This window comes from Beta vulgaris, chromosome 8 (genome assembly GCF_026745355.1).
Source record: "Beta vulgaris subsp. vulgaris cultivar EL10 chromosome 8, EL10.2, whole genome shotgun sequence".
NCBI lineage: Eukaryota > Viridiplantae > Streptophyta > Magnoliopsida > Caryophyllales > Amaranthaceae > Beta > Beta vulgaris.
In genome coordinates, this window is record NC_079209.1 from 59,266,055 (window position 1) to 59,281,722 (window position 15,668).

At 36.2% G+C, this 15,668-nt stretch overlaps 1 protein-coding gene across 1 annotated transcript; it reads right to left on the reverse strand.

The window, feature by feature from the left end:
* Positions 1-9,678: 9,678 nt before the first annotated feature.
* On the reverse strand, positions 9,679-14,465 carry LOC104902240 (subtilisin-like protease SBT5.4). The gene is made up of 6 exons (XM_010689944.3): positions 14,013-14,465; positions 13,812-13,912; positions 12,637-12,897; positions 11,687-11,801; positions 11,014-11,200; positions 9,679-10,226 (listed from the first exon to the last, which is right to left on the reverse strand). Exons 1-6 carry the CDS (start codon positions 14,463-14,465, stop codon positions 9,679-9,681), a joined length of 1,665 nt encoding a protein of 554 aa, XP_010688246.3.
* Between the last annotated feature and the right edge of the window lie 1,203 nt (positions 14,466-15,668).

Here is a 15,668-nt window from a genome sequence, read left to right on the forward strand (position 1 = left end):
TCTTCTGCATTCGCGTAGAATCATGGTCATTATAGGGGTCTCACCTAATTTAAAAAACCAGTCTTTTCATGCATGTAATCCAAGGTCGAGTCTATTGTAAAAAGTACATCTACAAGAGTGATCATGATAGAGTTAGAGTCGTCATGCATGTCTACCTTCTCCCTGCCTTCTCAAACTAATCTTCCCTATCAATCCTACCCGATTATATTCAATCAATTAAAAAAACTTACATTTCTCAAAATCAATCCTACACCCATTTCTATTCTATATTTTTTTCGAAAACATCATTATACAAGACATAAAAAAAATATTTTCCAAAATTAATCCATTATCTTTTTCCAATAAAAGATAAAAACAAGGGGTCCCTTTCAAAAAACGAATTTCGAAAATGATAAGCCTAATCTAAACACCTTCACTAAATACAATCCAATCAACCCAATTCAATACATTTGCATTCATTTTAAACCAATGTGCATTAGAGTCCATTTTGCATTCATACTAGGCCCATCTAAATTTGAGTTCATACATTCACTAGCATTAGAGTCGATCTTAAGCCCATATAAGTCTAGCATATGTCAAAATCTAGGCCAATTTGCATCTTTATGTGAACCCTAGCATATGTCAAGTCCAATCTAAATCTAATTTCAATCCATTCCAATCTAAGTCCAATCCTAATTATTTTAAATATCAAGCCCATGAGCATCTCCAAGTCTAGCTTCAAATACATACAAAACACAAACTTCTGATAAAACACATACTTTCTTCAGGCTTCACGATTGCTTGTCCCGAAGATTATCAATCTTTCAGACCTAAGCCGCCTAGGTATAATCATGAGGGTACTTGAATAAATCTATTATTTTTATATTAACTTACTAACCATTCCTTTCCTGATGTAGATTCTTAATATAGAACTCGTTTTTTGTACATTCTAACCTTTTTCTTATTTATTTTTCATACATAAGTTGTTACATGATTGTCCTGTTTATGCTTTCATCACTTCACATGTTATTATTGCTAATCAAGACCTAAAGAACTGTACTAATATTAATCAGATTAATTGAACAACATAGGTTCTTTTTAATATTGGTTGCTTAATAACATATCACTAAAAAAATAGTCTTTTTTGTGTATCATGGACCAATATAGACTAATATATTTTTAGGGTGTATGAAAATATTATCTGGTTATTTATTTGCACAAAACATGTCATGAACTAATATTCAGTAGAGGCAATCAATGGGCGAATGTGGTTCCCAGCCGTGTTCGTACCCTCAGCCGCAAACTCAATCTACGGTTGATTGGCCATCTCTAGAGTCAGGACGGGAGAATACACATTTGATAAGTTACTAAATTGTCCCTAAGATTTCACAATATCCAATTAACTTTATGAGTCTTCCTTTAAAGAATTGTTGGCTACTTCTTTCAATTCAAACATTTTCAATACAAAACCTTTACAATAAGTTAGTCAAATACGCGATCTTCCCACGTGGGTCAAATAAAGCACGCCTACAATTTAGTGACATTCTAACCTATCTAATTCAATGTGTTTATACAAGTTAGATTTTACTTCGAGTTGGTGACTATATTCTTTCTCACACAAACTTTAAATTGTACTTAGACTTTATGATGCACGTCTATATATAAAGAAAGTGATATTTCCTATTAAGATGTTGGTTTTCACATTGATAAGTGCATATTACAATATCATTTAGCAACTCAAGCTTCATGATAAGGTACATTTTCATATAGTATTAGAGCATTTACATTGTATTTGTGCATATTCAGGACCTTTTATATAAGATTTGTTGCATTCATGAGTTGTTTGGTCTTTGGCACCGATATTCACCAAGGAAGGCCAATATGGTTCGTAGAAGCCCCATATAGTGGGTTTGGGAGGCAAGAAGTTGAATATAAGCTCAATGGAATAGAAAAGGGTGATGATTGCATATAACTTTTGATTGTGCACGAATGCGCACATTTTTGATAGGTTGCGCGAAGAGTTGCAGGACTGAGCACACCTTTGTTCGTCCATGCAATTTTGAAGATAGAAGGAACAAAAGGTTATGCCTCGAGAGCACGATTAACAACCCATGAACATCCCCTACACATGCGTACGCTATCTAGTCATTACTCATTAGGTAATCTAATTGGTTGGGACGGGTGTAATTGTGTATTGGGAACAAACTTTTATGTTTCTCTCTTATATATTTCATCCGTTCCATAATAAGTGAAACACTTGCTATTTTAGAATGTTTCAAAATAAGTGAAACATACCTTAGATGCAAAAAAGAAAGTGACAAAATGACAAGAGTACCCACCACAAACTTGTGTGCTTTGTTTTTATCTCTCCTCCTTTGGATAATGAAAAGGGTATTTTGTGACTTTTTGGCTGTTGAAAGTAATATATGTTTATCAAATCTTGTGCACAATCCCTATGTTTGACTTATTATGGAACGGAGAAAGTACGATTTATCTTTGATTTATCTTAGATTCTCAATCCTATAACTATTAAAATGATCCACTAACCGTAAGCTATGGTATTGAAGAAGTATTCCATGAAGTGAGTTATCAGAGCATCGATGGCTGAAATCGGTAATCGTGCATCAACAAGCCGAACCATGGCATGTCAACGCGAAGAACAGCGCGGTGAATTATAGCAGCAAGCAGCAAGCAGCAAGCAGCCAGCAGCCAGCAGCCAGCAGCCAGCAGCCAGCAGCCAGCAGCCAGCAGCCAGCAGCCAGCAGCCAGCAAGGTGTTGCGTCTTGCAATCTTCTGGGTAGGCAGTAGATTTTTGCCCCAGCGGGCAGTGACCTGGCCCAGGCAGGCGGTTCCCTAGCCCGGGGGAAGACTCGTCCGATCGGTTTTGCGACGCGGATTTTTAGGTTTACTCAGCTTATGTTGGTGCCCTATTATAAATATGTTTTAGCTCGTTTATTTATTGTATGACATAAGTGAGTTTAAAGAGATCAAATTATCTCCTTATATATGATTATCTCATATTAAAACTGTTAGAACTAGAAAAAGGGTGAAGAAGATGAATACAATGAACTACGAATCTTCTAGGCGTGTGTAGACACTTTCCCAAAAGTGATATTCCGACCCTATACGAAGCACGGGTTTCACGGAATTCAATTTCGAGATACAAAGAAGAACAACAAGAGTCACGCTCGTATGAATCTTGTCAAAATAAGAATAAGATTTGTGTTTTGTTTTTGATGATTAATCTTCTCTTAGACTTGAGAGAAAGTGCTTGTTTTTGAGAGAAATATTCTGAAAAATACTACTCCTTTCATCTGTGGTACTAATCCACTCTTATACACGCTAAATAACAAAACCGTCAAAAACCGCACAAAATGCACACAGCCACGACAAGAGACAGGCTCTCGTCGCGAGTCGAGACAGAGCTCGCGAGTCGCGAGCGGGCCTGTCGCGAGTCGCGACGAGCATCGCGAGTCGCGATGCTGCTCGCCTGTGCGCTGCGATGCCTGCTCGCCTGTGCGCTGCGATGCTGCTCGCTACCTGTGCGCTGCTTGTGCTAGTATGTGCGAGTATACATGCTACTGCTTTGCTGCACCATGCTTAGCTATAACCACAAGCATAATATGCATTATACATATTGATTCAAGTAACATTTGTACTTGTTTGCGGTTTCTTTATTCCTTCAAATCTATGCATTATACATATTGATTCAAGTAACATTTGAACTTGTTTGCGGTTTCTTTATTCCTTCAAATCTTATTGTTATCTTACACCATAAACAATCTACGAGTATATTTAACGTAACTTGAACAACGACACCTTAACCAAGTTATTCAAGTTATACGTTACATGAACTCAATCAACCAAATACTCTAAATTATCCAACAATCCTCCCCCATTTAGAGTATTCTAAAAGATAATAAGCACTAAACATCATCAAAACAAACATCTCATGCGTAAATGAAAGTGTATAAAACTTGAACTTTCATATAGTAAAGTACACATTCCAAGTATCCGTATCCAATTGGTGTCGATAACGATTGAACCAATTTCAATACATAATGGAAACCCGAAGATACAATACACACAAGATAAATTTACTTAAACTCATTATAAACCGACACATAAAGCCTTGTGTCCATATCTATTCATAAGTGTATCAAAGCTATGCCCCAATAGCTTCTTGAAGCGGCTAAACTTCACACTTACATAGGTAGATCTCTAAAATACATGCTACTGTGACAAGCACAAACAAGAGACCTATTAAGATTTACAACCTCCTTATACAACACAGTTATAGAACTATAAACTTAGGATGAATAGAAGTTCTACAATCATCTAAATGAAGAAATTAATCTTATTGAACTTAAGACCCAACGTCATATTGGGCGTTAAGTTAAGATTCCCTCATTCGTGATTCTCGAGGGGCTCCAATCCTAAACCGATTGCCATCCTCTTTACATTATCTCTAGCCAAGGCCTTTGTAAAACAATCCGCTAGATTATACGTGTTACGTACAGTACTAGTCAACAGTGATACACTATCTCTTGATAAGTCCTTGGATGTAGCTATGCCGCACACCAATGTGTCTTGACTTACCATTATAGACTTGACTATATGCTCTTGCCAAAGCAGCATCGTTATCACAATGAATCGCTATGGGCGATATCGGTTTTGGCAACAAAGGAATCTCAATCATGAGATTCTTCAACCACTCCGCCTCTTTGCTTGCGGAAGATAAAGCAATGAATTCCGAAGTCATGGAGGAATCCGCTATGCAAGTCTGTTTCTTGGAAGCCCAAGATATAGCACCTCCCCCAAGTAGAAATACCCATCCACTTGTAGAAGAATGATCTTCTTTGTTAGAGATCCAACTTGCATCTGAATACCCTTCTAAAACCGAAGGATATCCACTGTAGGATAAACCATAGTCCTTGGTTTTTCCTAAGTACCTTAGCACACGACGAATAGCTTGCCAATGTTGTACACTAGGATTACTAGTATACCTACTGAGTTTCCTACCGCAAATGCGATATCCGGCCTAGTACTCGTCATTGCATACATCAAACATCCAATCACCCTTGAATACTCAAGTTGAGATACAGCACTACCTACATTAGGTAGTAATTTCTCACTAGGGTCCATTGGAGTTGACACAAAAGAGCAACCACTAACATCGAATTTCTTAAGAACCTTTTCGATGTAGTGAGATTGAGACAAACTCAATTTACCTTTGCTTCTTTTAATTCTAATTCCTAGAATGACATCCGCCTCCCCCAAATCTTTCATTGAGAACTTAGACGATAGAAAAGATTTAGTCCATCAACTTGGGATAAATCAGTTCCAAAAATTAGCATGTCATCTACATATAAGCAAATCATACACCATGACCATTGTCATCAAATTTGCTATATACACACTTATCTGAATTGTTCAATTTGAATCCATTAGACAACACTACCTCATCAAATTTTTGATGCCATTGCTTAGGTGCTTGTTTTAGCCCATACAAAGATCTAATTAGTTTGCAAACTTTTTGTTCTTGACCTTTGACAACAAATCCAACCGGTTGTCTCATGTAAACCTCCTCATCTAATTCTCCATACAAGAACGCAGTCTTGACATCCATTTGATGGATCACAAGATTATGAATTGCTGCAAGGGCAATCAATAATCTTATAGTGGAGATTCGAGCTACAGGTGCATATGTATCGAAATAATCGATACCCGGCTTTTGAGAAAAGCCTTGTGCCACTAACCGGGCTTTGAACTTGTCAATAGTTCCATCGATTTTCATTTTCTTCTTGAAAATCCATTTGCACCCTATTGGTTTACATTTAGGAGGTAGGTCCGCTAAAACCCATGTGTTATTCCCCATGATTGAGTCCATTTCATCATCAATAGCTTCTTTCCAAAATGAAGCATCTTGAGATTGCATGGCCTCATCATATGTTAAAGGATCCCCTTCCACATTATAGACATATGGAAATTTAGTCAAAACACTATCTCTTGATCCTTCAACCAAATATACATGAAAATCCGGGCCAAAAGATTTCTCTTTCCTAACCCGTTTACTTCTCCTTGGTTGAGTTGATGTAGATGCAACATTTTCATCTAGAATTTGTTCATCTAACTCATGATCATCATTTTGATCAATCTCTTGAATTTCGGTACTTGGAGTTATATCCTTTGGTCTAGGAACCGATGAATATCTATTTTCATCAAAAATTGCATCCCTTGACTCCACAATAGTGTGAACCGACCAAAAGTCGTTTTGTTCTATAACATAGAACCTATAGGATTTGCTATGAGAGCATATCCTATAAAGATGCATTCAACTCCTCTTTCACCTAACTTTTACGTTTAGGTTCCGGCACTTTCACTATTGCCCTACATCCCCAAACTCTAATGTAACTTAGATTTGGTTTTCTTTTGTACCATAATTCATAAGGGGTAACTTGTTCTTTTTCATAGGAACACGGTTCAAGATGTAACAAGCGGTTAAAACCGCTTCACCCCAAAAACCATCACTCAAACCCGAGTAGGATAACATAGAATTTACCATTTCTTGTAAAGTTCTATTTCTTCATCTGCTACACCATTTTGTTGTGGTGTATAAGCCGCAGTTGTTTCATGTATATTCCTAAAGCTTGGAAATAACTAGGATTATGAAATTCACCACCTCTATCGGTTCTAAACCGTTTAACCTTGTCACTTAGTTGCAATTCTACTTCATTTTTATAGATCTCAAATTTTTCTAGGGCTTCATCTTTAGTAGACAATAGATATACATAACAAAATCGTGAATGATCATCAATAAATGTTACTATATATTTTTTGTTTCCTAAAGAAGGTGTACTATGAAAATCACAAAGATCACTATGTACCAAATCAAGCAATTTAGTATCTCTTCCACATTATTAGGGAAAGAACACCTAGTTATTTTGGTAAGCATGCATGTTTACACTTCTCAATACTTGGATCAAAAGAGGAATTAAATCATCCTTAGCCATAGAATATAATTTTCTATAATTAACATGACCAAGTCTTAAATGCCAAAGAGAAGAATTATCATTAATAACACACACATTGTTTACTAAAGCATTTGAAATGCTAAGTTTAAACATACCATTACACAAATAACCAAGTCCAACAAACAAACCACCCTTAGATAATAAAATTTGTCCGACTCAAAAACCATTTTAAAACCTATTCGATTCAAGATAGCTCCTGACACTAGATTACGCCTAAGTTCCGGAGCAAATACAACATCTCTTAACACTAGAGATTTGCCGGAACTAAAGACCAACTCTACTTGTCCTACACCGAGAACTTGAGCTGTAGAGTCATTCCCCATGTATAGAACTTCTCCATTGTCCACCTCCTTGAAGGTTTTGAATGAAGACCGCTCCTTGCACACATGCCTTGAAGCTCCTGAATCGATATACCATGAACAATCATCCTGTACACAAAAGATTTCAGAAATCATACACATATAATTCAAACTGAATTACATGAAAGTTGTGTACAAGTACCTTGTTTGGCTTGGGATTGGCTAGACTCGCCTTTCCCTCCACCTTGCTCATTCTTTTTGTTCATTTTCCTCTTCCATAGGAAGCAATCCTTTTTGAAGTGTCCGGGCTTGCCACACTCCCAACAACCACGTTGTTGAACACCTCCACCATTCTTAGGCTTCTTAAAGTTGTTGCCTTTGGTGAAATTATTAGCCCTCTTCTTAGGATTTGAGTCTTTGAACTTTCCATCCTCCACCATGTTAATGGTAGAAGAATTAGGATTTACCTCCTTTTGTCCATCTTGAACCCGAATGCCCTCTTCAATCCGAAGATGAGCACCCAATTGTTCCACATTTATATCATCTTTCCTATGTTTAAGAGTATTTCTAACATCCTTCCAACTTGGTGGTAATTTGTCTATTATTGAAGATACAATAAAGTTTCATCCATACTAATATTTGTTGTTTTAAAACTTCCTAAAATCCTTTGAATTTCATGGAATTGTTCCATCACAGGCCTTGTTTCATTCATCTTAAAGTTATTAAATTACTAACAAAAACTTCTTACTAGATGCATCTTCGGCCATGTACTTTGACTCAAGGTCATCCCAAAGCATTTTAGCGGATTCATAAAATTGATAAACATCAAATAAAGTGTCAGACATACCGTTTAAAATGTGACCACGACATATATAATCGTCATTCTCCCACTTGTTCCTTCTCCTTGAGGCCTCCAAAGTTTCTCTTCCACAAACTCGGGTTTTGGAGTACTCAAAACATATGCCACCGAAAGAGAAGTGAGAAGAAAATGCATCTTCTTTTGCCATCTACGGAATCCCACACCCTCAAACTTTTCAAGTTTCTGAAAATTCGAAGTCATTTCACGTACCGTAGCCATCTTCAAGAAATATCACTTTTGGATTGTTAGAACTAGAAAAAGGGTGAAGAAGATGAATACAATGAACTACGAATCTTCTAGGCGTGTGTAGACACTTTCCCAAAAGTGATATTCCGACCCTATACGAAGCACGGGTTTCACGGAATTCAATTTCGAGATACAAAGAAGAACAACAAGAGTCACGCTCGTATGAATCTTGTCAAAATGAGAATAAGATTTGTGTTTTGTTTTTGATGATTAATCTTCTCTTAGACTTGAGAGAGAATGCTTTTTTGAGAAAATATTCTGAAAAATACTACTCCTTTCATCTGTGGTACTAATCCACTCTTATACACGCTAAATAACAAAACCGTCAAAAACCGCACAAAATGCACACAGCCACGACAAGAGACAGGCTCTCGTCGCGAGTCGAGACAGAGCTCGCGAGTCGCGAGCGGGCCTGTCGCGAGTCGCGACGAGCATCGCGAGTCGCGATGTGCTCGCCTGTGCGCTGCGATGCCTGCTCGCCTGTGCGCTGCGATGCTGCTCGCTACCTGTGCGCTGCTTGTGCTAGTATGTGCGAGTATACATGCTACTGCTTTGCTGCACCATGCTTAGCTATAACCACAAGCATAATATGCATTATACATATTGATTCAAGTAACATTTGTACTTGTTTGCGGTTTCTTTATTCCTTCAAATCTATGCATTATACATATTGATTCAAGTAACATTTGAACTTGTTTGCGGTTTCTTTATTCCTTCAAATCTTATTGTTTACTACACCATAAACAATCTACGAGTATATTTAACGTAACTTGAACAACGACACCTTAACCAAGTTATTCAAGTTATACGTTACATGAACTCAATCAACCAAATACTCTAAATTATCCAACAAAAACTCATAGTGCAATGTTGTAGTAATCTCCTTATTCAAGGTTTTTGTTAGGATGAGTATATCCTAATAGTTTTCCACGTTAATCTTGTGTGTGTTTTTTGTTCATGTCCGTTTTTTTCTGCATATTATACTTATGTTGCTCGATTTGTTAGTGTTAGCGATACTTTTTCCGATGACTAACCATAGAGATTCCTCTTTCCATTTATAGATAAGTAAAACCAAATACTTTGCATTGGTTACATTTACAACAAATGCAAGGAAATAAACATCCTGGTAGATCCAAAAAGAATGAGAGTAGAGGGATAAAGAACAAAGCTAGAAAACAATAGAAATAACTCAAATTTATTACATATCTTCCTCTAATCAATGCAATGAATACAAATGATAAATTGAAAATGGCGATTAAATTTACTTCTTCTTGGCCTTGACTACAATAGGACTTCTAACAACATGTTTAGCATCCGACCAAATCAAACTTCCAAATACATAATCATTAGGAAGATGATTAACATCAGCTGTGAAAACAAGTTTAAATGTAATATTCTGATCTTTGTTAGAGAACACCAAAGTTTTAGGCTCCACAACAATTGAAATCCCTTGTGGTGCTTCGATGCGTGGAATGTAAGTGCTTGGTTGCGCAACATTTTTCAGTGTTCGAGTAACAATGGCTTGGCCAGTAAACTCAGGAATTGTGATGGAAGGATAATTAAAATCTAAGATATTTAAAGAGGGAGGGCATTCATAAGAATGTTGCTTGCTAAAAGCTTCTGAGATTGTAGATTTATGCATATGTGCACAAAGAAAATTAAGGTAATCATTAGGATTCATGTCATAAACTAACCCAGGATCCATTGCTAGATTAGGTCTTACGTGCCCTGCTCCGTATGCAAATGGTGATGCCTTAGTCACCTGATCATAATCAAGAATTGGCATCCCATTGCTGTCTAGAGGATTTGCTGCATTATCAAAATCTCATAGTTAATTAATTTAATTGCGTCGCTTAACTAATACTCCCTCCATCCCATAATACAGTGCTTGTTTGTTTTTTACACGGTTTCCAAGACATAACTTTGACCTTTAATATCTTCAATTCCGTATTAATGAGAAATGTAAAATTTTGATATTATGAAACTACACATGCATTGAGACGAACCTAACAAGATCCCACATGAATATGTTTTTTTTATATATACAAATGAGAATATTTGGTCAAAGATTTTAAAGTTTGACCCACCAAAAATGAAGTAGACACTATATTACGGGACGGAGGGAGTACTCCCTCTGTTTCCTAAAGATTTTCCTTGTTACTGTTACTACAGATACCAATAAAAATCAATTTGTGTGGGGTATGGGATGGGTAAAGTAGGAGAGAAAAAGGGGTTAAGATAAATAAACAAATAAAAAGGGGTTAAAATAAGAGAGAGGAAGGTTAATAAAATTGAATTAATAATGTAATGGTGGACAATATGATAGGGATATGAGAGGGTAAAAAGGGGAAAAAAAATTTCAAATAAGTAATAAAGTAAAAGAGGGAAGATCTTTTAGAAACGCACTTAAACAGAAAGAGAGAAGATTTTTAGGAAACGGAGGGAATACTTCTGTATCAATAAGAAGTGGCATTTTTTTTTTTTTGGTGAACTAAGAAGTGGTATTTATTGACGAAGACAATGTCTATATGCTTGCAATTTGCATGCATGCATTCTCTATTAATCTCAGATATAGTTAAATCCGTTGGATATATACCTGTAGTCATGATTGCAGATTTGATAGCAGCAGAAGTCCAATCAGGGTGCAATTTTTTGATAAGAGCTGCGATTCCAGCCATGTGAGGTGCTGCCATTGATGTTCCACTACCTAAAAGAAACGACGAATTTGCGATTTCTGGAGGATGAGCTCCGAGAATATTCACCCCAGGAGCTGTAACATCTGGCTGTAATGTATAATGAAGAGCTCGTTCATATTAAAATAAATATAAAATTTTCCAAAAATAATTATTAAAGATTTTATAAGAAAGGTCCGTCTCCTTAAGGCTTTCTATTTGGGGTGAGGTTTTCTTTACCATCTTCTTCCCTTTCGAATAATGTGACCTATAAACCTGATTGGTTATGTACCTTCGAGATCAGGTCAGTTGAGAATGATATTTCATCTTATCAATATGTAAAAGAAAATTGAATGTACATACTCAGGAGTATGGCGTACTATATTTTTTTAAAGGTAAGATGAAGTTCCTTGCAAGGAAGGAGGAAAATTGGGGATCCCTCCTTGCAAGGGGTGAGACTCGATCCCTTAACCTCTGGCATCGGAGGTGATATCAATAACACTAGACTATCACCTGCTGCTCGTATGGCGTACTACATGTGCACATGTTAATATAATTATACTTTAGCTTGACAAGGTAGTGATAAATGAAGCAAACCTTTAAAATACTAGGGCTGATTGCATTTGGCCCTCTTGACGAGAAATCGGCCATGACTGGAGCAGGCTTTATTTCCAACGAAGTTGTTGGTAGAGTAATTGTTGCAGTTGGAGTCCTATCACATACATAAGCCTTAACTTTACCACCTTTTGCTAGAAGTTATGATATTTGAGAAATAAAACACTTATTAAATGAGCATATATAACTACACAAGTAATAATCAGGTAAGCAAATATCAAAGCGTGGATTATGTACTAGCCTCCATTACTCTTACAATTTGCGAGCAAATATATGTGTATTCTCATATTAATCTTACATTTTGGTTCCTCCTTTCCCTTTCTCTCCTAAACCTTAGCCTCCATTAGGGAATTTCAAAAGGGCTTCCATCGATTTATCGGTGGATAACCCACCTTAATTTAATTTTCATTGTTGTTTAGCTTTGTTTGTTCGTTCTTGTGTGAATAATATTACTTTCTTCTTTAAAGAGAGGATCGTTTCTCCCTTGAAAGAACGGGTTTATTATCTTCTCCTTGGAAGAGACGTTAGTTTACTCCTTTGTGTTCTAGATGAATTATTGTAATTTTGGATCATTGATGAAGAATTATGCACTGTCGAAGCAAATTTCAGATCTACAATTACAATCAATGGTATCAGAAAATAACCTAAATTAATTTTATAAAGCAAAAAATTACTTTTTAGAATTTATAAATTGCAATTTAGAAAATAACCCATAACTAATTTTAAAAAGTAAAAAATTGATTTATATATGTATATGCATATTAGGAATATAGTGTGTGAGTATATCCATAGTAATTAGCCATAAATATCATTTGCTGATATAGACAAATTCGTTGCTCACATTAATTTCTTACGGTAGCCTATTTTTTCGAGAAGGCTATTATAAAAACATCCATGAAACTAGTGTATGAATCATGAAATTGATGTTATACCTTGTGGAGCTGATATAAGCATAAAGAGTTTTGCTGTCATTATAGCTAAGAGTCGCAGTGGGGATCACATGTTCTTCAGTAGAAATATCATACACTTTGCCTTCTTCCTTTGTTAATAACATCCCAACGCCTTCAATTTCTCTAATTAGATCGCTCTTCTTAGTTTCCTCATCACTTATTCCATGACTGAGCGTCTTATAGCATACTACAATCTTTCCCTTCACCTTCTCAGCATCTAGAGTTCCTTCTTGACAATAGGAACTAGAGCCATTAATGCATATCATACAAAGAAGAAGAACAAGGTTAGTAAAAGATTATATATATCATGAATTAAGCATACATGCATAGCCAAGGTGTTGATATTTGATGGTGTTGTGACTTGTGAATGTCTTATTGCTAATTGCTAGCCAAGGTGTTGGTCTATTGGTTATTTGGTTTGGGAGAAGTTCATATATCTTGTGGACCGGTTCTTGGTGGTACCAGATTCTGATCTGTTTTTTGAGCCTAAACCCAGATTTGGACTGGATCCTACGGATCTCAAAAGGCAATACCCATATCCGAATCCACTAGATCCACGGTTCTACGGATCTGGATCAAACTGTTTCCCCCAAAAGTTGTACAAACAATTGCCAATATTTTATCACTTAATGATATAATTATTATAACATTCACCAAAGTACAATATAGCAACATCCCAACATTTAAAATATTCAATCTTGTATGAGAATGAGATAAACAATAGCCTTAAGTTACTAATTAAAAATTAAAGTATTCAAACTATAAAAAACAAATCTGTGGGTCCGATCTGGATCCTCTCCATAAGATCCAGATCCATATTTTTTGTATAGGATCCAGATTCGACCCAAATCCGCAGGGTCCAAAATGCTAAGATCCAGATCTTTCTTCAGATCCTTCAAAATGGATCTGGATCCACGGATCTGCAACGGGTCCAAGATCCATTGCCATCTCTAGATTTTTTTTTTTTTTTGAGGGGAAAAGTAGCAAATATATTAACTCAAGGACAAATTGTCCATCAAAACATAGGGAGCCACCTCCGGAGGACAATGGTTCTCCCAAATCTGTTCAACCCCAAAAGGGATGAGCTTAGCTAGATGATGTGCTACATAATTCCCATCGCGTTTAACATGCGACCAAATAAACGGAAAAAAACTTACGCATTGTTGATGTTAGCGCTAGCAATGCGAGCATCTGCTCCAGTAATTATTGGGTACACCTTATTTGCTGTTTCCACAAAAATGTCATGAGCCGCGATACCCTAAATTAGTTAGATCAGATAAAAATTATTTAGCTTGTTACACATAGGTAAGAACATATATAAGTAGTAGTATTAAATTAGTTAGTTTAGTAATGAGTACCTTGATCTTATAATTGTTACCAAGTATCACATCACAATAAAATGCTCTATCAATGCTACTAGCAGCAACAGTTAAGAGCCATGGTGCTACATTTGTAACACTCCCAGGCACCGGTCCATCATTACTAGCAGCAGCAACAGTAAGGATTCCATTCTTCATAGCATGGAAGCTCGAAATCGCAATCGCGTCAACAATATAATCAGTAGCTGGTGTTCCCATAGATAGATTAATGATGTCTACATTGTCATCCATGGCAGATTCATAAGCAGCCATGATATCTGCATCTGAGCCTGATGAACCTGATGGAAGTAAATTTGGCCACATAACTTTGTAAGCAACTACGCGTGCTTTTGGTGCCATTCCTCTTGCAGTCCCATTTGCGAGTCCTCCATAGTTAGCTCCAGGGACAAAACTACCTCCTGCTGTTGATAATGTGTGTGTGCCATGCCCCATTATGTCGTCTCGAGGGCTCAATGTTTGATTGAAGGTTATATGTTGTAAGGCAGCCTCTTCTGCAATACCTTTGTGCAAATATCTCGCGCCTATTAGCTTCCTGATCATGAGAATTGTTTTCGTTAGAAAAAATTGATAGGAATAATCTCAACTATGAGCATTCCCAAACTAATTCCAATTTGTATTAATGTCGGAATAATCACAACTATTACCCCATCCGTTCCTAAACTATCCCACTCTAATTTTAACCTGATAAACGAGTTAAAAGTGCTAACTGCCCCAAACTGTTTTTAATTTTCAATTCAAAAATTTGAAAAAAAAAACTCCCAAAAAGTGACATATTGGTACTCACTTCGACCTGCTTCTCAAAATTCACAACCTCGGGTGCTTGTTAGCGTACATTTTTTCCAAAAAAAAATATGTCTCGAAGTTCAAAAGTACGGAGTATTGTTTTAAGATCACCTTGAATCACGTGCCGAAAAAACTGACTATTGATACTCATTTTGACAGGTTTCTCTAATAAATTCGCGTTAACTGTGTATTGTCTACTTTTACAAAAAAAAAGTCCTTTCAAAAGTTAAAACTGCATTTTGAGATCGTTTTGAAACACGTGCACAAAAATTGACTTATTGATACTTGTTTCGACTGACTTCTCGAATTTTACATAAAATACACTAGTGTCCATTTTTTCAAAAAAGAAAAGTCACTTTAGAGGTCAAAAGTGTTATTTGAGATCTCATCGAAATAAGTGCCAAGAAATTGAAGTAATGGTACTCATTTCAACTAGCTTCTTGAATTTAAGCCCATAAAGGGCGCTCTATGGCGCCTGTTTTCTCAAAAGAAGTCGTTTAGAAGGTTTAAAGCGTCGTTTAAAATTGCCTCGAAACACGTGCCAAAAAATTGAAGAGTTAGTAATCATTTCAACTGAATTTTCGAAATTATCGCGTGTCTTAATGGTACTCCACATAAATATTTTTCCCAAAAAAAGGTCATAAAGAAGGTCAATAAGACCATTTATGATCACCCCGAAATATATGCCTCCGAAAGCCTGAAAGGCATATCCCGCAAAAGAGAAAAAAAAATTCCAACTGAAAAAATATCAAATTAAATTTTGTAATGGAATAAAAATTTAAATTGTTTATCTACTAAAAAAAGAATGAAAAATAAAAACAAAATGAGAAAAATTAACCAGTTTAAAGGTTA

Coding starts and splice junctions, on each gene's coding strand:
- LOC104902240 (XM_010689944.3), bottom strand. CDS start 14,465: ATGGGGCATGGCACACACACATTATCAACAGCAGGAGGTAGTTTTGTC. Junction 13,913..14,012: donor GTAACAATTATAAGATCAAG/GTACTCATTACT, acceptor TAACTAATTTAG/GGTATCGCGGCTCATGACAT. Junction 12,898..13,811: donor AGCGCTAACATCAACAATGC/GTAAGTTTTTTT, acceptor TAATGGCTCTAG/TTCCTATTGTCAAGAAGGAA.